The sequence below is a fragment of the Enhydra lutris genome, unplaced genomic scaffold (genome assembly GCF_002288905.1).
Source record: "Enhydra lutris kenyoni isolate GAN:26980312 unplaced genomic scaffold, ASM228890v2 scaffoldscaffold20, whole genome shotgun sequence".
Lineage (NCBI taxonomy): Eukaryota > Metazoa > Chordata > Mammalia > Carnivora > Mustelidae > Enhydra > Enhydra lutris.
Window position 1 is genome coordinate 2,381,679 of NW_019154104.1, and position 27,419 is coordinate 2,409,097.

At 40.2% G+C, this 27,419-nt stretch overlaps 1 protein-coding gene and 1 pseudogene across 3 annotated transcripts in view; one reads left to right on the forward strand and one right to left on the reverse strand.

Moving 5' to 3' along the window:
* LOC111148648 (solute carrier family 39 member 9) overlaps nt 1–26,812 on the forward strand; it is a 55,568-nt gene extending 28,756 nt beyond the window's left edge. The window contains exons 3-7 of one of the 3 annotated variants that reach the window (XM_022505401.1): nt 10,890–11,087; nt 19,067–19,135; nt 20,454–20,539; nt 22,085–22,219; nt 24,649–26,812. In XM_022505401.1, coding sequence (XP_022361109.1) covers nt 10,890–11,087; nt 19,067–19,135; nt 20,454–20,539; nt 22,085–22,219; nt 24,649–24,879 — 719 coding nt within the window. In that variant the 3' untranslated portion in view covers nt 24,880–26,812. The remainder of the gene's footprint in view (nt 1–10,889; nt 11,088–19,066; nt 19,136–20,453; nt 20,540–22,084; nt 22,220–24,648) is intronic. The other 2 variants (XM_022505402.1, XM_022505403.1) reach the window with 2 other exon arrangements.
* LOC111148650 lies at nt 1,047–1,365 on the reverse strand (annotated as a pseudogene).
* Nucleotides 26,813–27,419: the final 607 nt, after the last annotated feature.

Consider the following 27,419-nt stretch of genomic DNA (forward strand, 5'->3'; position numbering starts at 1 on the left):
TCCCAGGGTCCTAGGATCGAGCCCCGCATCGGGTTGGGGGGGGGGGTCTCTGCTCAGCAGGGAGCCTGCTTCCTCCTCTCTCTGCCTGCCTCTCTGCCTACTTGTGATCTCTGTCTGTCAAATAAATAAAATCTTTAAAAAACAAAACAAAACCTAAGTAGAAACCTTAAACCTGTATTATTCATAATTGTTAGGATAGTCACTGGAACTGTTATCTGGAATGGTTCAATATAGATTATTTCACTAAATTTGTCCATGAATGCCACATATCATATTTTTTAGAGAAGTACAGTTATCTTATGGTTTTGTCATTTTGCTCTACATTTAAATAAAGGGAGAGGGTTAAATCTGTTTTATTTAACTAACTCTTGGTCTGTCATTCATTAATAAAAATGGAGCTCTTTAAAACTCTTACACTTAAAAAAATAAATAAATAAATAAAAACTCTTACACTTTATCCACAGGATTCTGAAACATGGATGATGGGGGACTGATCTCTATCTCTTCTACTTCTTATTTTGTCTACTAAAATGTCTGATCTCTGCTTTTCCCCCTGATCCCTCCTCTCCCTTCCCCCAACATTGTCTTATTACTCACTGTTGTTTCTGACTGATACGCGGATAAATTGTATGATGTAAGTTTTTAAAAATGAATCTCCCAAATTCCATTTATTATTATAACCATGTTCCTGAACATTTAGCGAGCCCTTAGCATATACCTGGTATCATGTGGAGCCCTTCACATTAACTGTCTCATCATCACAACAGCCATCTGAGGTGGGTGCTGTTTTACAGATGAGGACATGAAGCCGCAAAGAGATTGAATGACATGTCCAGGGTAGTCAGCTGGTAAGTGTCACCATCAGGATTTGAACACAGGCAGTCTTACTCTAAAGCCTACACTTTTTTTTTAACCTTAAATTTCACCACAAGGAAAATTTTATTGATGGTGCTAGTTTATTTTCCTCTTAAAAGGCCAATTGTAACCAAATGAAGTGAACATACTTCAGGATTTTACTGTCTTCATACTATGATAAAATACGAAGCTCAGAACTGGATCGCTTGGCCTTTTCTCTTTTTATCTCCTCCCAGTTCATATTGTTTGCCTCTCTTAATGGCCAGTGTTCTCTCAGATCTGCAGTTGGGCTCAACACATTATCCCTCAACACAGTCTTCTTTGGAGTTTTAGCTTTTTTCCAGAAAATCCACTTAGTCTGCCCACCATAGCCACTCTTCCTGTCATGACGTTGCTTTCCCTGGGTGTAAAGAGAATCTTTGCCTTTCTTGTACTGTGTCACTTTGTGGGGTTGGTACTTACAGAAACTTTCTTGCAGGAAGTCTGGTAGGTTTTGGGAACATTCACCATGTTTGTGAGAGTGCTGTCAGCATGGAAAAAAAATGAAGCCTACATTCTTAATGATAGTCTGCTACATAATGTGCTTCATAAGGAATTTAAAATCACCATTGTAGTGTCTATCTGCTGAAGAAATTTTTTTTTTTTTTTTTCTTTAAGTCCTGGAGCCCAACACAAGGCTTAAACTCAGGACCCTGAGAGCAAGACCCGAGCTGAGATCAAGAGTTAGGCACTTGGGGTACCTGGGTGGCTCAATGGGTTAAGCCTCTGCCTTCGGCTCAGGTCATGATCCCAGTGTCCTGGGATCGAGCCCCATATCGGGCTTCCTGCTCCGTGGGAAGCCTTTAAAAAAAAAAAAAAAAAAGAGTTAGGCACTTAACTGAATGAGCCACTCAAGTGTCCCTGAAGAAATCTTAAAATAGGTTTTTTTCTTTTTAGGGGTGCCTGGGTGTATCTGTCAATTAAGGGTTGGACTCTTGATTTTGGCTAAGGTCATGATCTCAGAGTTGTGGGATCAAGCCTGCATCAGACTCTGCACCCAGTAGGGAATCTGCTTGAGACTCTCTCTGCCTCTCTCTGCCCCTTCTCCCCCGGCCCCATGCATATGCCCATGTGTGCGTTCTCTCTCCTCTCTCAAATAAATAAGTCTTTAAAAATTAAATATGAGGCATCTGGGTGCTCACTTAATGTCTGACTCTTGGTTTTGGCTCAGGTCATCATGTTATGGGTTGGGGCATCAAGCCTAGAGTTGAGCTGGAGTACGCCTTCACCGGGCTCAGGGGGAGTCTGCTTGAAGATTCTCTCCCTCTCTCCCTCTGCCTGCTCACATGCATGTGCACGTTCTCTCTCTGTCTGTCTCAAGTAAATAAATGAATCTTTAAAAAATAAATTAAAAAAAATTAAAACAGTAATATTTTGATCAAAGATTCATTAATTAACATCTCTTTAAAATGTCAGCTTTAGGGGTCCCTGGGTGGCCCAATCAGTTAAGCATCTGCCTTCAGCTCAGGTTGTGATCACAGGGTCCTGGGATAGAGCTTCACGTTGGGCTCCCTGCTCAGTGGGGAGTCTGCTTGTCCCTCTGCCCCTCTGCCTGCTCGTGGTCCCCCCGCAATAAATAAATAATAGCTTAAAAAAATAAAATATCAGCTTTATACAGTTGACTGTGATCAGGTTTTCTCTTTTACATGAGAAATAATATGTCATCATTAAGCAGAAGCTATTCTGCTCTTATTACTAAAAATACATGTCATGTGTGATGAACTATTTGTCTTTGTTAGAAAAAAATACATAACTAGAGAGCTGTAACAAGTTGTAAGGTATGAGTAGAAGTTAAGAAATTAAAAAACAATCAACAAAGGCCAAAAATATAAAAACAAAACTGGAGATCACTTTTTAAAAAAGCCAGACTACCTGAAAATTTATTTCTTTTATAGAAGCACATGTTAATCTGAAGGAGAAGCTTCAACAAATGTATTCAAAGGGTAAATTGATTCTGTTACCTTTGATGTTAATGTATGTCTGTAACAAAGAACAGCTACATACCATACTGATGGAACTTACTGGAAAGATTTCTATGTAAACATCTAGGCAAAGAAGTAAGCCCATAATGATTTGCTGAATACTCTCGTAGTGGCAGGAGAAAGATATGTCTGGTGTACAGTGTCCAGTGATAACATCATTGGTTTGTGAACTTTGCAGCAGGGAGTATGACGTGGAACATGTCTTGGCTAATGAATTACCAACCAGTGTCCTGAGTAATCAGACATAATAACCTGAAAGCTTATTCATGAATGAGTAACATATATATATAACTTAATATATTTAAATTTATAGCTGGTTTTTCAGATCCCAGTTTTTGCTAGTTTCAGTTCCTTGTCCAGAGTAGAAGGAAGAATGGGTAAATTAATATTCAATATCCAGATTCCATTACTAATTTGTGTATGTACCATTAAGGTGATTATCACTCACTTTAAAAAGGGTTTGTTTTTTTGCTTAATGTTAGCAAATAAAATCAAGGCTTACCATTGTGTATATTCCAGTAAGTATTTCATGTTTTTATATAAAGTTAAATTCCACTTAATGATAAGCATTCAGATCTTTTATGAGAAACCTCAATCAACAGCACACTTATTTCCAGCAATATTTATTATATGTTGCTGACATATTACTTCTTTGCCAAAATTTTACATCAAAATAAGTATTAACCCCTTCAGAATTATAATTCGTGAAATTAAATACTTATAGAAGTGATTGCTCAAAAAATGTTGGAAATCGTTCTTTGATTTACCTCCAGAATGTGCAGCACATTTAGATATCATCAGTAGCAGCAGCATTTTCCTCGAAAGTAGTTTTGGTTTTGGGGAATACAAAATTTGTTCAGTGTCAATCTGCATAATGGGATAGCTGATCAGTTCATTCAGTACTATTTTACATCAAAAGCAGGTATGACTATGAAGTAATGATAATTTTATTATGATTCATAAACTTGACCCTTAAGCAGTAAAAAGAAAAGTTCCAAAATTATTTAAAGAAAGCATTGCTAGTACCTTACTCCTGTCAGAATGGCTAGAAGCAAAAAGACAATCAGAAGACAGTGTTGGCGAGGCTGCAGAGAAAGGGGAGCCCTCGTGCACTGTTGGTGGGAATGTGAATTGGTGCAGCCACTGGAAAACAGTATAGAGGTTCTTCGAAAAGTTAAAAATAGAAATATTGTATGAACTCATAATTCCACTATTGAGTATTGACCTAAAGAAAACAAAACGCTAATTCAAAAAGATATATGCACCACTGTGTTTATTGCAGCATTATTTACAATAGCCAAAATATGGAAGCATCCCACGTGTCTATTCATAGATGAATGGATAAAGAAGATGTGATATATATACATATATATGTATATATATCATATATATTTTTCCTTTTTTTCTATATTTACTCAGCTATAGAAAAGAATGAGATCTTACCATTTCCAACAACATGGATGGATCTGGAGGGTATTATACTAAGTGAAATACATCAGACAGAGAAAGACATACAATGTGATTTCACTTATATGTAGAATCTAAAAAACAAACAAAAAACCCAGACTCTTGGGGCATTTGGGTGGCTCACTCAGTTAAGCATTAGACGCTTGGTTTTGGCTCAGGTCGTGATCTCAGGGTCATGAGGTGGAGCCCTGCATTGGTGCCGTGCTCAGTGCAGAGGCTGCTTGAGATTCTTTCCTTCCCTCTGCCCCTCCCCCTGCTCTCTCTCTCTCTCTCTCTCTCTCTCTCTCTCTCAAATAAATAAATCTTAAGGGGGAAAAAATTTAAAAAACAAAAAACCAGATTCTTAAATGCAGAGAACAAACTGATGTTTACCAGAGGGAAGATGCCTGGGATGATGAGTGAAATAGGTGAAGGGGATTTAGAGGTACAAGCTTCCAGTTATAAAATAAGTCACTGAGATGGAAAGTGTGGCATAGGGAGTTTAGTCAATAATATTATAATAACGTTGAATGATGACAGTAATTATACTTACCTGCGGTCAACACTAAGTAATATAAAAAATTGTTGGATCAGTATGTTATGCATCTGAAACTAATAAAACATTGTGTGTTAATTATATTCAGTCTTTTTAAAAAGGCATTGTTGGAATAAAATATGGAAGGATCTTATACTCATGTACATTTTAAAATTCTGATATAGGAGCACTTGGATGGCTCAGTCGATTAAGAGTCTGCCTTCAGCTCAGGTCAGGATCCCAGGGTCCTGCATCAAGGCCCGCATTAGGCTCCCTGCTTGGCAGAGAGCCTGCTTCTTCCACTCCTTCTGCCAATCCCTCTGCTTGAGCTCTCTCTGTCTCGTCTCTGTCTCTGTCAAATAAACAAATAAAATCTTTTAAAAAAATAAAATTCTGATACAGTTATATCTCATAAAGTAAAATAATGTTACCATCCTTGGAAAGTTGTAATTAGGCTTACTGTTTAGTTTCAGTGCTATAGACATCCAAAAAGTAATTGCCTTTAAAAATTATGATGCCATTGTTCACAAATAATAGCATGCCTAACACCCTTTTTTTTTTTTTTTAAGATTTTATTTATTTGACAGAGATCACAACTAGGCAGAGAGGCAGGCAGAGAGAGAGGAGGAAGCAGGCTCCCTGCTGAGCAGAGAGCCCGATGCAGGACCCAATCCCAGGACCCTGAGATCATAACCTGAGCCGAAGGCAGAGGCTTTAACCCACTGAGACACCCAGGCACCCTGCCTAACACCCTTCAATAACATGTTAACCCATGCTTTTATCTAAACTCAGCATAACCTGTCACCTGATTTAGTATAAATACCTGTTACCTATTAAATTTATAAAAAAGCATGTGCACAATTATCTTAAAAGAAGACTAAAGGATTATAATTTATTTCCATTAAAAAAAATCTTTTTCTTAGGGTGCCTGGGTAGCTCAGTCGGTTAGGTATCTGACTCTTGATTTTGGCTCAGGTCATGGTCTCAGGGTCCTGAGATTGAGCCCTACTTTGGGCTCTGCACTGCATGTGAAGCCTGCTTGAGATTCTCTCTCCCTCTCTCTCCACCCCTCCCCCCACTCACATGCACTCTCTCAAAAAAGAAAAACAAAACACTTTTTGTCTAGAAAATAATTAATTGCCGTAACTTTTGAAATTAAATGCCACATTAAAAAATTATACAAGTAAAGGCCATTTTTTGCCTTCAGCATTTATTTGTTGAGTATTTGCTAGATTTCTGGCTTTCTATTGATTTGATTTTTAGCAGTTCAGAGATCTAAGATATAGTCCCAGCCTTCAAGAATTCACAGCCAGTGGAAAATGAATAAGCATCAATAACAGCAGGGGTTGGCTTACATTTTCTGTGAAGGGCCAGATAGCAAATACTTTAGGCTTTGTGGGCCATATGGTTTCTGTTGCAGTTATTCAACCCTGGTGTCATAGTGTGAAAGCAGCCATAGATAATCTGTGAACAAATGAGCGTGGCTGTGTTCCAATGCAATTTCTATTTACAAAAATAGGCACCAGCCCTGTACTGTAATTTGCTGATGTCTGAATTATGGTATAGTGTGGTGTAAGACCTATGGTAGAAAGACGCCCAGTGTGCTGTGTATGATGAGGAGAAGAGGACACAGAAATCTCAAGGAAGAGGGGACTTCCAAGCTCAGTCTCGAGAGACAAGTTGTTGTGCAGGAGAAGCAGCATGGAGGGCCCATGGATTCATTAACTCACTCATATAGTATAGGCAGAGGGAGAGGTGGGAACCCAGGTTAGGTGTTAAGTGGGTACCTTATGAAAATGTAATCATTTAGGTCCCCTCCAATAGCATATTTCTAAATAGTATCAAAAATTGTAGCTACCAAAATTCTGTGATTTACTTCTGATGGGTAGCTTCTTTTGTTTTTTTTTTTCAAGATTTTATATTTTTAATTTTTAAAAAATATTTTATTTATTTATTTGACAGAGAGAGAGATCACAAGTAGGCAGAGAGGCAGTCGGGGGTGGGGCAGGGAGCAGGCTCCCTGCTGAGCAGAGAGCCCAATGCAGGGCTCGATTCCAGGACCCTGAGGCCATGACCTGAGCTGAAGGCAGAGGCTCAACCCACTGAGCCACCCAGGCACCCCTAAAGATTTTATTTTTAAGTAGATTTTATTTTAAAGTAATCACACCCAGTGTGGGCTCGAACCTACAGCCCTAGATCAAGAGTCGCACGCTCCACTGACTGAGCCAGCCAGATGCCCCCCACGGCAGTTTCTTAACATCTATAAATATGAAGCATTAAATCATTGTTATCTATATTAAAATGGAAGTATACCCAGAATTGCCTTGTCTTTAGCAAAAACAAGATGTTTTAGTTCATTTATTTCACATTTTTGAGACCGTGCTAAACTAGTCCCCAGCTAACAAAGAAGACCCTAGTTGAAGAATGACGGGTGCAGCCATCTCAGTATTGGGCACCAGAGTACTACATTTTGAATTTATTAATTTTTATCAAAATATTACATACAAAAATATACAAATAGGAAAATACGCATATTGGCAGGGTACAGCTCATGATTTTCACAAACTAAATACAGTCATGTTACCACAAGACTACATTTTAATTGTTTAGCATTACTAATTCAAGATTCTTGGCCTCCTTTCGAAACTTAATTATTTTTCATCTCTGAGCTTTCGGTCAGTTCTTTGGCTTAACATCCTTTCTGCTAACAATTTATTTTGTGTTAGAAATCAAGTGGGCACCTACAACCTGCCCACTCTTTTCTCTTAGGCTTGTTTAATGTTCAGCTCTCTTTAGTTGAGCACTGCAGCCCAGGCTTCTAATTTCCAGAAAGTGCCCCTTATTCCAAAATCATCCATTTCTCCTCTGAGTCCAATAACGCTTTCAAACTGAAGGTAGCAACTCAGTGGGTCTTCAGATAAATTTAGTGAGTTGGACTTGTGACCAGCATTTAAAAAGAGCCTGGTAGGGGCACCTGGGTGGCTCAGTGGGTTAAGCCTCTGCCTTCAGCTCAGGTCATGATCCCAGGGTCCTGGGATAGAGCCCCGCAGCGGGCTCTTTGCTCAGCAGTGAGCCTGCTTCCTCCTCTCTCTGCCTGCCTCTCTGCCTACTTGTGATCTCTCTCTCTCTCTGTCAAATAAATAAATAAAATCTTTTTTTAAAAAAAAAAAAGAGCCTGGTAGAGGGACAATAAAAGAGGGAAAGAGAAAGAAATGGAAGACTGAGTTGTAACCATTATAAGCTTCACTGTTTGGTGAAACTTTGTATTTAGTTTTTCATGTATATAAAATTTATTTTTTACTATATAGGTCACGGTCTTAAAAGTTTAAAAAACATCATAAATCTCATTTCGGTAACTTAAAAATACTACTTAACATCAGAATAACTGTTGATAGTCATAGACCTTTTTTAAATCAATAAAATGGAAATGTATTGGCTGAAGGAAGTCTTTTCTGTCTGTCTCTTGGAGGAACACCCCAACTCATTTTTTTTAATCTTTTTTTTTTAAGATTTATTTATTTACTTGACCCAATGGAATTTTTTAATCTGGTCAGTTTTGTTTGTTTGTTTGTTTGTTTTTCCTAACAGTGATTTTGTCTACTTGTTTTAAAATTGAATGCCCAAATCTCTCTTTTTTATTTTTTAAAATTTATTTATTTTTAAAGATTTTATTTATTTGACAGAGAGAGAAAGAGCATACAAGCAGGAAGAGTGGAGAGAGGGAGAAGCAGGCTCTCCACTGAGCAGGGAACCAGATGCAGGGCTCAACCCCAGGACCCCAGGATCATGACCTGAGCCGAAGGCCGAAACTTAACTGACTGAGCCACCTAGACACCCCTAAATCTATTATTTTTGTAAAAAAGCAACTTTATTGATGTATAATTTACATACAGTAAGACATAATGAGCTTTCACAATGAAAAAATTCTAGTAACTACCACCAAGATACCAAACATTTTAAAATCCCAGAAAAGTTCTCTTATGCTCCTCTGACATCAATATATCGCTCCTGGTCCCAAGCAAGGACTAACGTGCTTCTTGTCCCCAGAAACACTTTTTTTTTTCCTGTTCTAGGATCTTATATAATTGGAATCATATAATGCATAACTTTTGTGTAAGGATTCTTTTGCTTATAGCAATGTTTTGAGATTTATCTATGCTTTGCATGTATCAGTTTGTTTTTTCCTCTTTTTTTGCTGAGTAATGTTCCACTGCATGGACATATCACAATTTGTTTACCCATTCACCTACTGATGGACATTGGGGTTATTTCCAGTTATGGTCTATTATAAATAAAGCTTCTATGAGCATTCAGGTACAAGTTTTTCTGCAGAAGGGTTAGCTATAAAAAACTGTCTTCCACAGTGATTGTACAATCTTACACACCTAACAGCAGTGTATGACAGTACTAGTTGCTCTATACCATTGTCAACATGTGATAATATGAGGCTTTAAAATTTTAACCACTTAACATACTCAATCACATTATCTGCAAACAGTTTTACTTCTTTCCAGTCTTTATGCCTTTTCTTTCTTTTTCTGTCCAGGACCCCAAATACAATGTTAAATACCAGTGGCTGAGAGGAGATGGCCTAGCTTTGTTCTGAATCTTACAGGTGTCTTAACCATAGGGTTTTCGAATACACTCTTTCTCAGTAAGGAAGTTCTTTCCTAGTTTGCTGTACTTTATTTTAATGAAGGAGGGTTTAATTTTGTCAAACTCTTTTCTGTACTTGTTAAGGATGATCAAACAGGGCACCTGGGTGGCTCAGTGGGTTGGGCCTCTGCCTTTGGCTCGGATCATGATCTCGGTGTCCTGGGATCGAGTCCCACATTGGGCTCTCTGCTTGGCGGGGAGCCTGCTTCCCTCTCTCTCTCTGCCTGCCTCTCTGCCTACTTGTGATCTCTCTCTGTCAAATAAATAAATAAAATCTTTAAAAAATAAATAAATAAATACAGCTATGATCAGGATTCTGGCATTGAAGTATTTATGCTTTGAGTGTCATATGTGAGTATAATAAACCAGAAGTGTTACTTGGCCAAGTGTCACTTCCTATAATTCAGAGTATCCCAGCAATTACGTTTCTAGAACTGAATTTAGATGGAAAGCTTTGTCTCTTAAACTGCTCTGCCCTTTTGGTTTCTAGTTAGTGACTGCCTACTGGTATATGTTTTTAAGATTTTATTTATTCATTTGAGAGAGAGAGCATGAGCAGGGGAGAGACACAGAGGGAGAGGGAGAAGCAGGATTCCCCACTGAGCTGGGAGCCAGACTCAGGATTGATCCCAGGACCTGGAGATCATGACCAAAGCTGAAGGAAGACGCTTAATTGTCTGTCACCCAGACGGCCCCCCTCCTGATATTTTTTAAAGCTAGAAGTTTTATACTCAGTTTGCTCTTTATTTGCAATTTCTAAATCAACTGAGGTCTAAAACTAGATGAATTTGGTTGAAATTATTTTCATTACTACTGCTCTTCATTTTCCTGTCTTCATCAGAACAAAACTTACTGTAGTTTCTTGGATAATATGGGCACAAATTTCTTAGCCAAAAAGGAGGCTCTGAGGAGGATATCACTTGGGAATATGACTGCTTTCTTGCTCGGTGATTTGCTTCCACTTCCAGGTTTTGAGAGTAATAGGCAGTTAAAACATCTACATGCCAGATACCTGGGTGGCCCAGTTGAAGCATCTGCCTTCAGCTCAGGTCATGATCCCGGGGTCCTGGGATTGAGCCCCACATCAGGCTCCCTGCCCAGTGGGAACCTGCTTCCCATCTCCCCTCCTTCTCCCTCTGCCTGTTGCTCCTCCTGCGTGTGCTGTCTCTCTTTCTGTGTCAAATAAATAAGTAAAATCTTGAAAAAAAAAAAAGATCTGCATGTCAAAAAGAGCTTATGATTGGCTGGATTGTAATATAGGAAGTAGATGTCTTTGCAGTAAAGTAAGTAGAGCTTGAAATACAGAAGAATGGGAGCATCTATAAAAATGTTCCAAGGAGGAAAACATTTTCTCTTCATGGTTCATTCTGTTCTAGGTAAACACCACCAAGTGAGTGAAACACAGAATGTGATTGCATCAGACAAAGCAGCAGAAATACCAGTTGCCCATGAACATGAGCACAGCCATGACCATACACAGCTGCACGCCTACATTGGCGTTTCCCTTGTGCTGGGCTTCGTTTTCATGTTGCTGGTAGACCAGATTGGCAGCTCCCATGTGCATTCTACTGACGGTAAGTGGCCCCCAGGCTTTCTGGGCAGTACAGTAAATTTACAGTTTAGAAAGTCACAGATGATTGAATAATTCAATATGTATATGTATCAGTGGCCTTCTTTAGTGCCAAAAACTCTTGTCTTTCTTGGGTACTAGTGAACATTTTATTCAGTTGGGGGAGCTGGTGAGTTGTGACATGTGGCACAAGAGAGTGCTCATTGGGTTATTACCATGCTTATCTCAGAGCTGTCTCATTTTGTTGAGTCTGGGGCAGAAATTCTTAACCTTTTTTGTGCTGTGGAGCCCTTTGGCATTCTGAAGCCTGTGGACCTTTTATTGGAATCATGTTTTTAAACATGTAAACCATAATGTGTAGGATTACAGAGAAAACCCGATTATGTTGAAATATAGTTCCAAAACATTAAAAACAAATTTATGATATAGTAATGTATGTCTTCTTTATTGATGCATTAATTAATCAAGTAATATATTTAAATCATATGCAAGGTGGAGTTAAATTTTATTATTTTAGGATAGCAGCATGACAGCTTTTATTGTTTAGCTTGGCTAAAAACAAAATTGTGAGAGGGGATTCAACAAGGAAACAAGAGTGTCAAGTTGAACATCCAGTTGATCTGGTTTTTTTGTTTTGATGGTTACTAGTATAGAAATTCTTGCTTCAGGAAGATATTTTCTTACAAATACACTTAAACACATTCATACCTTGCTTTCCAAAGAAAGATACACTTCCTCAACTACAACTACAATTCTCCAAGACTTAAAATTTAACTCCAGGCATAGTAACTTTAGAAAAAAAGTTTTTTAAATTATTAATTAATTAATTAATTAATTTTTAAAGTAAACTCTAGGGGCACCTGAATGGCTCAGTCATTGAGCGTCTGCCTTCGGCTCAGGTCATGATCCCAAGGTCCTGGGATAGAGCCCTTCATCGGGCTCCTGGTTGGCGGGAAGCCTGTTTCTCCCTCTCCCACTCTCCCTGCTTGTGTTCCCTCTCTTTGCTGTGTCTCTTTCTGTCAAATAAATAAATAAAAATCTTAAATAAATAAATAAAGTAAACTCTACACCCATCATGGGGCTCGAACCCATGATCCCAAGAAATCACATGTTCCACCAACTGAGCCAGCAAGGCACCCCCAGATATAGTAACTTTTTTGTATTAAGATAAATGAATTCATTATGAAATAAAACAGGTGAACATAGGGGAAGGGAAGGAAAAATAAGACAAAAACAGAGAGGAAGGCAAACCATAAAAAACTCTTTATAGGGACACCTGGGTGGCTCAGTTGGTTAAGCAGCTGCCTTCGGCTCAGGTCATGATCCCAGCGTCCTGGGATCGAGTCCCACATCAGGCTCCTTGCTCGTCAGGGAGCCTGCTTCTTCTCCCTCTGCCTCTGCCTGCCATTCTGTCTGCCTGTGCTCGCTCTCTCTCCCTCTCTCTCTCTGACAGATAAATAAATAAAATCTTAAAAAAAAAAAAAAAAACTCTTTATAGGAAACAACATGAGGTTTGCTAGAGGGGCTGTGGGTGGGGGCATGGGGTAATTGGTGGTGGGCATTAAGGAAGGCACGTGATGTAATGAGCACTGGGTGTTTTATACAACTGATGAATCACTAAGTTCTACCCCTGCAACTAATAATAAACTATATGTTAACTAAATTGAATTTAAATTAAAAAATTTTTTAAAAAGATCAATGAATCCATCTTTGGCTGGGTCAGCATCTTTAATATGGCTTATATTATTTAAAAAAAAAAAGATTCTAATCCTTGATACAATGTTAATGCCACCATGATAGAATAAATTTGGAAGAGTTGCATCAAACTCCCCTAGAGTTTGGTGATAGAGGGGTTTATAGATAATCTCTTTTCAAATACACTGACAGAACTTTGCGGAGAGCAGCATAGAGGTGTCGGTCCAGTGAGAGATCCCCTGACTCCTGCTGTTTAGTAGCTGAATGACTGGGTGCAGAGTTGCCTGAGAGGTGCCCAGCTTTGTCACGTGAGCATCTGCAAACACGAAGACTGTCATCGTGCAGTGTGGTGGCACTTTATATGCCCTTAAAGTAGTGATGAGTGGAAGCAACGATAGGAAGATATCCACGGCTGTAAAATAACATGAAGTTATCGGAGTACTCCTCCTGGCAGTGAAGTATAGGTGGTGCCAGTATTTGCAGTTTATGGTCTGTACCCATAATCCAAGTTTCACTTAGAGGTTAGTAAAAATTAAAATGCACTTTTTTTCCGAGTCAGGGTCTCAGGCACCCCCTGCATTGCACCTGTGTTCTTCTATGTGGACCCTAGGTTAAGAATGCATGACCTACAAAAAAAAAAATCTCTGGAAAAGCAGGCAAAAGACATGAACAGATAATTCATAAAAAGGTAATTAAAGTGGTCCTTAAACATATGAAAAGATGTGCAATTTCACTTAAGAATGTATATCAAAACTCTGCCGAAATGCCACTTCGAACCTGTCAGGCAAAAATTCAAAAGCTTGAGAGTATACTTTGTTATCAAAGCTACAGTGAAACATACCTTTACCTATTGCTATGGGAGTACAAAATTGTACAGCCGCTGCAGAGGGGAATTTGGCCAGATCAAACAAGACTACGTTTGTATCTATCCTTCAACTCCAAAAATGCCACTTCTGAGAATTTATTCTGATAATGCAGCTCCAATAGGAAAATACACATGCATGAGGTGATTCTGTGCAGCATTATTTATCACTGTAAAACCACTTAAATATCCAGTCATGGACGTTGGTTGAATAAAGTGTAATGTGTGCACAGAATGGAGTTCTACAGGTCGCCCTGAAAAAGGATGAGGAATCAGTTCTTTGTGAATTGATAGGGAGAGATTTCTAGGAGATATTTTTAAGGGGGGAGGGAGCCAAAATGTAAATTAGTATCTATCATATACTACATTTTGTGTAAGAAAGAGGGGGACTAAAACACACACATCTGCTTATTTTTACAGAAAGGATACCGAAAGCTCAGCTAGACAACAGAGTTACCTGTAAGAGGTGGGTAGGATGGGATAGAAGAGTTTCAGGAGGGCATGGTACTTCCCTGGGCATGCCTCTTTGATGTAGTCTTGACTTTTGGAAACATGCTGCAATTTCCCATATTCAAAAAATAAAATGAAATCAACAAGGTTAGGGGAAGCTAACTGAAGCAGGTGAACTGTAATTCAAATGAATAACACAATCACACTGAAGGGGATTTAAGAAAAAACTCAGATGACATATGAATATAGTATTTGACTATATATTTTTAGTTTTGAATGGAGTTGGAGGAGAAGCATAAAAAATTACTGAACTCTTTTTAGTAGGCTTTGCTTTTTGTGAAGGTACAGGTGAAAACAATTCTGAAACTGTTTTAGATGTATTCTAGGATTAAGCAAGTGTTACTCTCACTTGAGTAAGTGTGTTGCTGTTGGTGGAAGCAGAGTTCTTACTGTGGAAGAGGGGATGTACAAATATGGAATGGGGGAAGGCAAGAAAGAACCCCTATAGGGATGGACTGGAATTGGAGCTATTGGACTCATGGTTTCTAAAATGTATGTGTGTATATGTGTGTATATGTGTAGATATATACGTGTGTGTTTATGTATACATGTATGTATGTCCTAGCTCTGTCTGCAGAGAGGGCCTAGAAGTAAAGACACCCCAGTAGCAATGAGCATACCAGTGCTCTTCAGAGAAATGGCTGATTCCAGGAGAGGGGCAGGGTAAGTACAAAATGAGCTTGGAACATCTAGTGCTCAAAAAAAAAAGTAGGAAGGAAGGGAAAAAATGGAAGCTTGTCACAGAGTTTAGAACCAGCTTGAAGGGGTTCCCGCTGGCCAGATCTAAGACAGTTTGAGCACCAAAAATAATTATGAACAGTAATGAAACAAAAACCATTGAGAAAATGGGAAACGCTGAGCACATCCATGTGAAAGAGAAGAGGAGGAGGGAGAACACTTGCTTCCAGTGGGTTGCTAAATGCCAACTTGTAAGTGTAGAAAGAGTGCTGGCAAGAGAAAATCCTTTTTGCAAGCTTTGTGGTAAAAATTGGCACATGCCAGAATCAACAAATGTTAAATATAGGGAGTAAATTTTGATTTGTTTATTAGTTGCAAGGGAAAAAGGAGTAATGAAATAAAGAAATCCGGTAGTACTTGACCAGATAGATGATCAAGGTTAAAGTCATCGGTGTCTGTTTGCAATGTGGGCAAATAAGTGCCTATCAGACCAGCCTCCCCACAGATAACTGGGAAAATTTTTAAAAACCTCTATGAGGGGCGCCTGGGTGGCTCAGTGGGTTGAGCAGCTGCCTTCGGCTCAGGTCATGATCCCAGGTCCTGGGTTTGAGCCCCATGTCGGGCTTTCTGCTCAGCGGGGAGCCTGCTTCCTCCTCTCTCTCTGCCTGCCTCTCTGCCTAGTGATTTCTCTCTGTCAAATAAATAAATAAAATCTTTAAAAAAAAAAAAAACCTCTATGAAAAGACACTAGGGAGTGGCCTAAAGCAGGAAAATTCTGAAGGGGCATCAACCCTTAGAATAGGGTAAATTTCTGTTTTTACTGCTTTTAAGCAGTCAGCGCCCAGCTAGGGTAGCTAAAACTGATAGAAAACTCGGTCTCTCTGGCCTAAGGAACTAGAGGTCAGGTAGCTACAGCCACTGGAAATTGAGGGGAGAATCTTAGAAAGGAGAGGTACAGAGAAACACAGCCCCGGATTTTATGTATAAACTCAGCCCAAGTCTAGCTGAGCCCCGAACCATTCTTTTGCAGGCAGACTCAGCTAAAGAGGAAAGAACTGACCTGGGATTCGGGCAGCTGCCCGAAAGACAGACTTGGCAGTTTAAGCCAAACCAAGTGACTTCAGGGAAAACACAAAGTGGACACTCTTTGGAGGCATATAATTGAATCCGGAGTATCCACAAAATGATATTCACAATTTCCAGGATATAATCCAAAATACGCTGTACTAGCAAGCAGCAGATAGACATACATTCTGTGCCTCTAGACATCCTGAGAAGCAGCACCTGTGTGGTATTCCATCTGAGGATGCATAATCTCAGGCCGCATCAGACAAACCCAAAAGGAAAGGATCATTCTTTTTCTTTTTTTTCTTTTTTTTTTTTTTTTAAGATTTTATGTATTTGACAGAGAAAGAGCACAAATGGGGGGTGCAGGAAAGGGAGAAGCAGGCTCCTTACTGAGGAGGGCGCCCGACGTGGGACTCCATCCCAGGATCCTGGGATCATGACCTGAGCTACCCAGGCACCCTGGAAGGAATCATTCTATTAAAAAACAAGAAAGGCCCAGAAAGGGACATGTATTCTTTAGAGATACCACTGTTGCAAAATCGAAGGCAAAGAAAATGCTCCAGATTAAAGGGGACTAAAGAGATACAACTAAGTACATATATGATCCCAGACTGGATCCTTCCTGGGAGGGAAAAATGCTCTGAAAGACATTCCTGGACAGTTAACAAAATTAAAATATGCAAGAGAAATGAGAAAAAAAGTATCAATATTAAATTTACTGAAGTTGATCATTGTAATGTGATTATGTAAGACAATATCCTTTCTCTTAGGTATTTGAAATATCTGGGGGTAAAGAGTTTTCATGTATGCAACTTATTTTGAAAAAAGTGTGTGTGTGTGTGTGTGTGTGTGTGTGTGTCATTTGGATACAGAAAGAACATGAGCACAAATAATGAAGCAAATGGGGCAAAATGTTAGATAGTAGGTCATTCTGAGAAATGAGTAATAAATGTTTTTTGAACATTCTTAAAACTTTTCTGAAGATTTGAGAGATTATTTCAAACTTTTATTTGAAAGATTACTTGAAAGATTTGAAATTATTTCCAAATAAATGGTTTTATTTGTTTTTTTTTTTCCAAATTCATTGAACTTAATTAGCCTTTTTAGTCCAAGGGTACTTTTTGTTTTGTTAGTCTCCTTGCACATATTATTTCTTTTCAGTATTTTTCCATACACTTTTTCTTTTTCAACGGTCTTACATGTATTGGGAAATTGATTTAGGGATAAAGGATTTTATTTGCGTGCTTTCACTAAATAGCAAATGAGAAGCACCCTCTGGTGGGATGGTATTTGATTCCAACTGCATTACATAGTTGCTCCCAGTGGCATTTATGACATTTTCGTGATTCTCATCAGTTTCCATTTTAAATGCATTTAAAGGCCCACTGGTGCCCTATAATCCTATACAAAGAATTAAAAATAGCTTGTGTTCCTTTATTCTTCCTCCTGTTTCATCTCTGAAGTCACTGTTTTTGCTTGCTTTCATGTATCCAACAATTTGGTTTTACCTATTATCTACAGGGTTTTATATATTGTTAAATATCAGTAAAAATTCATTTATTAAATTTATGCTGAAGTACAGTCTTTTCCTATAGATTTGTAAACACTGTGTTTTAATTTTAAAGCCTCTAATATTTATTTAAGATGCTATTTATAACCATACCTCAAGACTGTATAAAGGAAAGTCAAAACAAGCTTGGCACACAGTATAATATGATACTCTTCACAGTTTGGGGCTACATTGAAATATTTGGTGTCTCCGACCAATTAGGGGCCTTACTGTCCCTACCTTGTAGTGTTTAACCAGACGGTAATTTTATTTTTATTAAAAAGATAACATATTACTTCACTTACATATGTTTTTTTCCACTCTAAACCATTCCTTCTGTGTTCTGGTTTTTTCCAGAAGATTAAGTCCTTTGGAATTTATTTGGCTAATGTCCATCTGTCATTTCATCTGGCTTTTTGATGTCCCCATCTTTTAATTTTATGTTGTTTGGACATTATTTACTCGCTTGTGTATTTCCTGCCATAGCAGAAACATTAATGTGACACAGAGAAATATTCTTTCCTCTCTCCAATAAGGATTTTTTAAGCAGCTGTTGGGTTTCCAGTGCTGTGCTACATTCTGTAAGATGTAAAAAAGAAATGGAAAGAAGTGGAAAACTCACTTTTGTGTAGTCTACAGTCAATCTGGGGATATCAGACCTATTTGAGTGAAAATAGCTGCATATATCTCAGCTGTGATCTAGGAACAGATCTGAAGTAGCATGTAGAGTCTGTGCACATAGAGCTCTTGGCTTAAGGGGAACCTTTGACCTGGAAATAATCTTTGATTCTTTCTGGAGGGAAGTGGTCCTAGAATTAGACTTTGAACAGTGGCTAGGTTTCAGATTGATGAACTGAGAAGTTTAAGTTCATGCCCAGAATTAAGGAAGAGAGATTTGGGGAAAGGACAATGAGAAGGTTTTGTTAGAAGGTGTTAAAGAAACTGGTGTAACTGGACTAAGTAGTGAGGAATCAGATGATACCAGCTAATAAAGATATTAGGCACCCAGTGTGGACTGAATCTGAAAAGCAGTAGATAACTGGCATTTCAGAAGAGTGGGGTGATTCAGAGTTGAATCCAACAAGGATGTGGAAGATGAGTTAGATGAGGGAGAAATGAGAACAGGGGGAGACCAGCTGGGAGCCTGTTGCTCATTGACGTTCAGGTGGGTGCAGATTTAGGTTAGGACAGTGGCAATAAAATAGAGAAGGGCAAAACATGACAGACATTTTGGTACTAGAATGAAGATAAAGTTGCAGGAGGCTGGGGGAGAGGGGTAGGTGGGCAGTGACGAGATAGGTCTGTGGAGACACACCAAGAGGCCACGGAACACTTTCCAGGGAGAGCTGGAGGGTTAAGAGGCAGTTGAGGCAGTTGGGGGGTTGGGGGTCCCATATTGTCTGTTCAGGGAAGGCTGGGACTAATGAAGTGTCCCTTCCTTCCCCGCCTCTTTCAGGACAGGGGAAACTTCTAAGTGTTTGAAGCCAAAGAGAAAAGACAGTCATAGGGAAAATACAATCAAAACTTGAAGAGCTTTCAAAGAATTCTACTTCCAGGTCATTTGTTCTAACACTTTCTGTTTCACATTGCATCGTGGCTGACTTGTTTATTTGTACTTCAGATCCAGAAACAGCAAGGCCCAGCAATTCCAAAATCACCACCACCCTGGGTCTCGTTGTCCATGCTGCAGGTAGGTAGGGTTGGGTGATGGTGAGACCCCTTTCTCTTAGGTCCTGGCATGGGAGGCTTAGTGTGTACATCCCAGGGACTATCCGCATGAACTGCCCTTAGGCTGGCCTTTGGGGAGAGGGTTTCTTCATGAAGTCCTCCCACACAAGCACTGGCCCAGGCAGACTCAGTGTCGGGGATTTGCAAGCTAAGAACAGTTTATATATATATATATATATTTTTTTTTTTTTTTAAAGATTTTATTTATTTATTTGTCAGAGAGAGAGAGAGGGAGAGCACAAGCAGGCAGAGTGTTAGGCAGAGGCAGAGAGAGAAGCAGGCTCCCCACTGAGCAAGGAGCCCGATGCGGGACTCGATCCCAGGACCCTGGGATCATGACCTGAGCCAAAGGCCATGGCTTAACCAACTGAGCCACCCAGGCGCCCAGTTTTTATATTTTTTTAATGGAGGAAAATATTTTGTGGCACATGAGAATTACACACAATTTGAATTCTAGTGCCTATAAATAAAGTTTTTTGGAACACAATGATGCCCACTTGTTTACATATTATCTGTGACTGCCTTTGCACAGTGATGGCAGAATGGGCAGTGACTGCAAGGGAGCAGATGGCTTGCAAAGCCTGAAATATTTTGTCTTTGGCCCTTTAAGAAAAAATGTGCTGACTTCTGCCCTTAGAGCCTCATCTGGAAAAGAGCCTTGACATTTTGGTACTGAGGAGCTCTGTTGCTCAGTATAAACCCAAAGTGCCTGTTGAGGCAGGGGTGGGCTGTAGAGTACAGATGGTGCGGGATCGCTGACTGGGCATGCCTTAGAGTCATAACTGAAGACCAGTCCCACAGTAGGTGTCTGTGACCGACAAGGCGTGTGGAAGAGGACACACTGTCACCTGGACCTTTCTAGTATAACATGCTTATCTGACAGAAGTTCACCCATTCTGCCAATATTTACTTCTTGAGCATAAGTCACCTATGTGGAGTTGGAGTCTTTATTTTGTTTGGTTTTTTTTTCATCTACAAGATGCAGAGATGCTTACTTTGCAATCTCTGCAATTTCTGTTTTAACAGCTGACAGACATATTGCATACTTGGGGCCAGGTGCTATGCTGTTTACGTAATGTTATCTCATTTAACCCTCATGGAAATCCCAAGAATACATACTTCCTTGAGCCCATTTTAGAGGTGAGAAGGCTAAGGTTCAGAAAAGTTAAGGAACCTTCCCAGAGTCACACAGCTCTACCTGACTCTAAAGCCCACACATGATACTACATTGTTGTTGTTGTTTTTATACTGTTTTACATTTTCTTTTTTTCCAAATTTAGCGGATGGAGTGGCCTTAGGAGCAGCAGCCTCTACTTCACAGACTAGCGTCCAGTTAATTGTGTTTGTGGCAATAATGCTACATAAGGTAAGCGGAATTTTAGTGGAAGATTTGATATTGAATATATTCATAATTAAAATTTCTCTTGGACATTGGTATTTTTTTGGAATGGGAAGACTTTTTTAGTTGTTTTCATAATTGCCATTCATTTGAGATAATTGACAGGCTCTGTTCATAGCTAGGGTTTTTTGTTACTCTTAAACTCTCACTTGAAGGGACTTTTTTTATGGTCATGTACACAAACTTTTTTTTTTTACAGATAATTTTTAATTTTATTTTGTTAAATTATCAATGGTAAATCAGTCTACCGATTTTTTTTTAAGATTTTATTTTTATTTATTTGACAGAGATCACAAATAGGCAGAGAGGCAGGCAGAGAGAGAGAGAGAGAGAGGAAGGGAAGCAGGCTCCCTGCTGAGCAGAGAGCCCGATGTGGGGCTCGATCCCAGGACCCTGGGATCATGACCTGAGCCAAAGGCAGAGGCTTTAACCCACTGAGCCACCCAGGCGCCCCAGTTAGTCTACCAATTTTAACACTTGTATGGATCTGTGCAACCACAATCAGGACATAGAACAGCTGCATTACCCCAAAACCTCCTCCCACCACCCCCAACCTATGGAAACCACTCAGCGGCCTCCCCGCAGCTCTTTTTGAGAATGTCATACGATTGGAATCATATAGTACATACTCTTTTGAGACTGGCTTCTTTCACTCATAATATCAACCTTTTCATACACTAAAAGGTTCTGTCCTGTGCTTTCCATCCTGTTCTGTCTTTCCTTGTTACAGTATCACGCTGTTTCCATTACTTTCTGTAAACTTACTGATGCCGCTCCAGCGTCTCTGGGGTCTGTCCGTGATATCTGAGTATCATTCGCTGATCCTTTATCGCCCAGCAGTAGTCCCTGGTACGGATGTACCACAGTTGTTCATCCGGTCACCTGCTGATGGCCACTTGGGTTGTTTCCAGTTTTTTGGCAATTATAACTGGAGCGGTGTAAGCATGTACAGGTTTTTGTGTGAACACAGCCAGTGTTTCTGTCATGTACACAAACTCTTAAATTCTCTATAGATTTCTATATTTTATTTTTTTTTTAAGATTTTATTTATTTATATATTTGACAGCGAGAGAGAGAGAGGGATCACAAGTAGGCAGAGAGGCAGGCAGAAGGGGAGGGAGAAGCACGCTCCCTGCTGAGCAGAGAGCCGATGCAGGACTCGATCCCAGGACCCTGAGATCATGTCCTGAGCCGAAGGTAGAGGCTTAACCCACTGAGTCACCCAAGCGCCCCAAGATTTCTATATTTTAAAGTAATTTTTCTTCATAAATGTTTTTGTTTTCTTGTACTCTTTTCTTGCTGAAACACACACATACACACACACACACAGACACAGGATATTTTCTTAGCTTAGAACATTAATTCCTAAAAGGCAGAACTCAGTCTTGGTACCATGCCTGGTTGTTTTTTTGTTTTTGTTTTTTGGTGAGAATTCAGTCAAATGACATATGCTTTGTAATATAGAAGTGATCCATACTTTAAGAGTAATTAGGAATACTTTTTCTTTTCTAGGCACCAGCTGCTTTTGGGCTGGTTTCCTTCTTAATGCATGCTGGCCTAGAACGGAATCGAATCCGGAAACACTTACTTGTCTTTGCACTGGCGGCACCAGTTATGTCCATGGTGACATACTTAGGACTAAGTAAGGTAAGTCTGACTCATTCCTAGCTTATCTAGACAAGTGTCTAATTCTTTTGTGATTTACCAGAACCTGTGGTCTTCTATGTTGAATTATGCAATTAAGTTACCCATTCAAACTAAAGATGAAATTAAGAGTAAAAGCCAGTACAAAGTAAACATCTTAATTCCATGGCATTCTCTTCATAAATTTAGAGCATTTTTCCTGTTCATTTATTTTGAAAATTTCTTCCCCATCAGTTCTGGAAATATTTGCACAGATACATGATCCTTATTTTTTTTTATCTTTATTTATTTTTTATTTTTTAAAGATTTTATTTATTTGTCAGAGAGAGAGAGCACAAGCGGGGGAGCAGCAGGCAGAGGGAGAAGCAGACTCACTGCTGAGCAAGGAGCCCAATGTGAGACTCAATCCCAGGACCCTGGGATCATGGTCTGAGCTGAAGGCAGACACTTAACTGACTGAGCCACCCAGGTGTCCCCAGATATATGATCTTTAAAATAGCTTAACTGAAGCCTAACCAAACACACTAATTTTGTTTGACAGGTATATAATAAGTCACAACAGTACAAATTTAATGTTTAAGCAGGTGCATGAAGAGTGAGGGACAAGCAAACAGCAGTTTTGAGGAGAATAGGGGATGAGCAGAGATGTCTATATTCTCATGTCACCAAATACTAAATATCCAGTTCTTTATCATTGCACTGAACATAACATCAGACCTCAAGTAACATGTGTTCTTTGTCAGTTCTGAGCCTGGGCATTCTTCCCTTTTGTTCAAGGTGGACCTTTCCCTGCCTTCCAATTCTGTCCCCTGGGGCTGTAGTCTTTTTTTTTTTTTTTTTAAGATTCTATTTATTTATTTGGCAGAGAGAGACAGTGAGAGAGGGAACACAAGCAGGGGGAGTAGGAGAGGGAGAACCAGGCCTCCTGCTGAGCAGGGAGCCCTATTCGGGGCTCGATCCCAGGTGGAATGATGACCCAAGTTGAAGGCAGACGCTTAATGACTGAGGCACCCAGGCGTAGGGCTGCAGGTCTTAACAGCCCTCACTGTGGTACTTCAGTGTCAACTGATCCGCCACAGGAGGAAAATCTTAGAACCAAGCTAACTCAGGGCTAGTTCATTGGAACTGCTTTCCCCCATACTCTCTCTGATGGTCATTGGTTCTGAGTGTCATTCCATTCATAGTTGATACAGTAAAACTTGTATTAAAAAAAAAAAATACGAGAAATGAGGTCGTTAAAACACGATTAAGTTCCCGTTCATCAGGTTCGTTGATTTGGATTGCTAACAACTGAGGTGTTGTAAAAACCCCCTGTGATCATTTGAAGATGCTTTTCTTCTTCTTTTTTTTTTTTTTTAAGATTTTTATTTATTTATTTGACAGAGATCACAAGTAGGCAGAGAGGCAGGCAGAAAGAGAGGAGGAAGTAGGCTCCCCGCTGAGCAGGGAGCCCAATGCGGGGCTTGATCCCAGGACCCTGGGATCATGACCTGAGCCGAAGGCAGAGGCTTAACCCACTGAGCCACCCAGGTGCCCCGATGCTTTTCTCCTTTCAGTCAACAAGCAGTATATAGTTCCTTTTTAAGTATTACCCTGTTTATCATAGAACTTCTGACAAGAAGGTATAATTCTGGAGGCATGGGGTTACATGTTACAATATGGTGTATTCTCTTCTTAAAAATTTAATTAACTGTCATAGTCCATAGGTCCACTTTTGTAATAGAAAAAATTGAAATTCATTGTGTCAGGATTAGCTTATAAGCTGTTTCCAGCCTCTGTGAGGGCAGGTACCGCGTCTGGATTACCACTGTATCTCAAGCACCATCCTAGAGCCTGGTGTATAGGGATGTTCGTTAAATGTTAGTAGAATAAATGAATGAATGTGTGAAATTGAACACCTGCATTAATAATGCCATTGGTTCCATTGTAAGAATAATACATGCCAGACTGTTCAACCAGACTTGAAATTTGTTTGAAAAAGCAGTTGTGTTTGTGGCAATAAACAGCAGTTTATAAAACTTATAAAAAGCAGTTGTTGGGGCGCTGGGTGGCTCAGTGGGTTAAAGCCTCTGCCTTCGGCTCAGGTCATGATCCCAGAGTCCTGAGATCGAGCCCCGCATCAGTGCTCTCTGCTCAGCAGAGAGCCTGCTTCCTCCTCTCTCTGCCTACCACTCTGCCTATTTGTGATCTCTGTCAAATAAATAAATAAAATCTTTAAAAAAAAAAAAAAGCAGTTGTGTACGTCATCAGTAGTCTTAAATTTGGAAGTTTCTCATCAATAACAAAATTGCTCTGATACCAAGTTGCCCCAGTGTCCCATATCGCACCAGTTGTGATACTGAGTGGTGTTGTTTTTTTTAATCAGGACTTTCCTGACCCTGAATTTTACTGGTTTTAATTTTCCTTCTTTCTCTCTCCCTCTTAATTCACAGAGCAGTAAAGAAGCCCTTTCAGAGGTCAATGCCACTGGAGTGGCCATGCTTTTCTCTGCCGGGACATTTCTTTATGTTGCCACAGTACATGTCCTCCCTGAGGTGGGCGGAATGGGGCACAGCCACAAATCTGACCCCGCTGGCGGGAGGGGCCTCAGCCGCCTGGAGGTGGCCGCCCTGGTCCTGGGTTGCCTCATCCCGCTCATCCTGTCAGTAGGGCACCAGCATTAAACGTCGGATTCTGCCTCGGCTGTTTGCCGTCCTGGGAGGCCAGCCAGCACGGGACAGCTGCTCACTCCCTCGGTCTCTTGTCTCACCTTGCCCATCTCCACCCGTACTCCTAGAGTCCAGAGGGAGGTGAGATTAAAACCTGGAGCAATGGAAAGCTTTTAGAGTAGAAACAACACGTTGCGACTGGACACAGACATTCCGTTGTGTTGTTTTTTTTAAAGGGCCCTTGGCATTTTGAGTTTTGATGTTTCTCTTAACCCTATTCTCAGGGAAGATGGAATTTCATTTTAAGGGAAAGTGGACAACTTCATACTCACAGTGAAACAGTAATTATGAAAGTACAGTGTTTCATAATTAAGCTAAATCTCTTTCTTGGTTTAGAGGCTCTGCCACTTACTTTGTCCATTGATTTTGAACATGGTTGTCGCCGTGTGAGACCGGTGCTTTAGCATCTCTGCCACATACCTTGGGAAAGGTTATAATGCCCACTGTCTTAGATGCTAAAGAGAATTGTAGTTTATTTGGGGCAAGAGTCAGGAAAATGACAGCAAGGCACAGGAAAAGCTGACTTTTTACTCGAGAGCTGTCCATTGAAAAGAGGATGTCTGGAGAGACTTAACATCTCCTTTTGCACCTGCCTCTTTAAAGCGAGACTGCTGTCCCATCCTGGAGCCACAGAGATGAACTAGCATTAAAGGAGGCAATGAGAATTTCCTCTCAAGGTCTCCTTTGCAGAATTCCTGCCTCCCTTGCAGAGGAGCCAAGTTCGGGTAGGTTCAGGCCCACTCGGGCCTTCCTTCCAGAGCAGCCAGGTCCCAAAGTGTCTTTTGAAATGAAAGGATGTTAATTTTAAGTGAATTTGGATAGTAACTGACATCTTTGTCATAATCTTTTCAAAAGTAAGATTACCAAGACCTATGTTGTCTCTTTTTTTCTTTTTATATATTTAAATTAGCACACTATCAGTCCCTATGGCAAAATACTTGGTGTCCCTTGGGGAGTGCTAGGTCAGCATCACATAAGTACCTGTAGCAGTGAAGAAAGTCGAGACGTATGACAAGTGGGAAATGTTCGCCTCTTGATTTAAAGCTTATTGAAATCATGTCTGTTGTCTCTTCATCTTCTCCATGCTTTTCTCTGGACTCCTCCCCCATGCCCCTCCTCCCTGTCTATAATTTGCTGCGTACTGCGGGTGGCCACGTTAGTTATCTGTGTGAATTGAATTCTCATCAGGACAACCACTTCTTGAACTGTGTTGATGAAGATAACATTGTTTCTGTTCTTTATTCCCTTCAATGAAGTTACCTTTGTGTCAAATGCAACTTCGTTAAGCCCTTAAAATATCACTTCTATGTATATGAGATGACACAATCACTAATATTCTGGTCATTTAAACAGTCGAGATAGTAAAAGTGTTTAACGAACTGGGATGGTTTTTCCATATTTGCCAAAATCCCTGTAAACTTTGTGTTATCAACTAAGTGTATAATACTTTGTTATTAATTTATTTTTGATTTTCTGTACCATTTCAAAACACATTATATAAAGAGGGAACCAAGGCTTTTTTCTTCAGGGCAGTGGGTTTAGGAGTTCGTAAGATATTTTATATGACGTACATGCCAGCATGCCTATAATTTCTTTATTTCCTTCCTAGATTTGTCACTGGGTCCACAGCTACGGAAATAGAGCTTGTGAGCCCTCTGCTGGCCGTAGACCAAAGTAGCATTCATAGGATATGGTTTTGTATAGTGGCTGGCAACCATTGCATATGATAGCAAAACCAACAGAAGGTACACTCCGGAAAGTCTGAGTGTCTTTCCTGATAACAACTCTGACTTATAGGAGTCATGGGGCTTCATCTGGTCCTCTGAGATGTCATGGTTGCCTTGATTCTCCCTGAAAATTTACTTTGTTAAATAAATAGTACATCTTAGTGTCTGGTTTGGTTTGGGTAGCAGCACTTTCTATCATCCTGTTGCGTGCAATGATGAGAAATTCATTCTGCCGGCCAAAGCCTCTTTGAGCAGTGCCTTGCCATCATTAAAAGTTTGGCTAGAATATATTGCGGGGGGGGGGGGGCTTGAACTCTGGCAAGGACTGAACCATCAAACCTCCAAATTTGCCTTCCCCTGTGGACCTCACATTAACAAGCACACCTTTTAAGGCCTGTCAGCCCTCGGGAGCTGTGGGCTTTCCCAGATTTTAAAGCTGCTGCCTCCGGAGCTACTCATTTCTCTCCTGGTCAGCAGGCAGAAATGGCCGTACTAACCTCAGAGGGCTCAAAGGCACCTCCAGGCAGCAGGGGACCGAGCAACGTGGCAGAGGCCTTCTTCACAGGGGGACGAACTTGCTCGTGCTGGGCGGTGTCCCAGACGGGGCCGCAGTGGTGGTCACTTACTGGCACATTTCAGTTCTGTTTTCCTCTCGTGTTTACTGCCTCCTTCGATGTAGATGCCTTAATGCGCTCACACATTTGGAAACATTGGCAGTCTCAGGTTGCTGCCGTGATTACTGATGGAATGAATTACCGGCTACCAAAG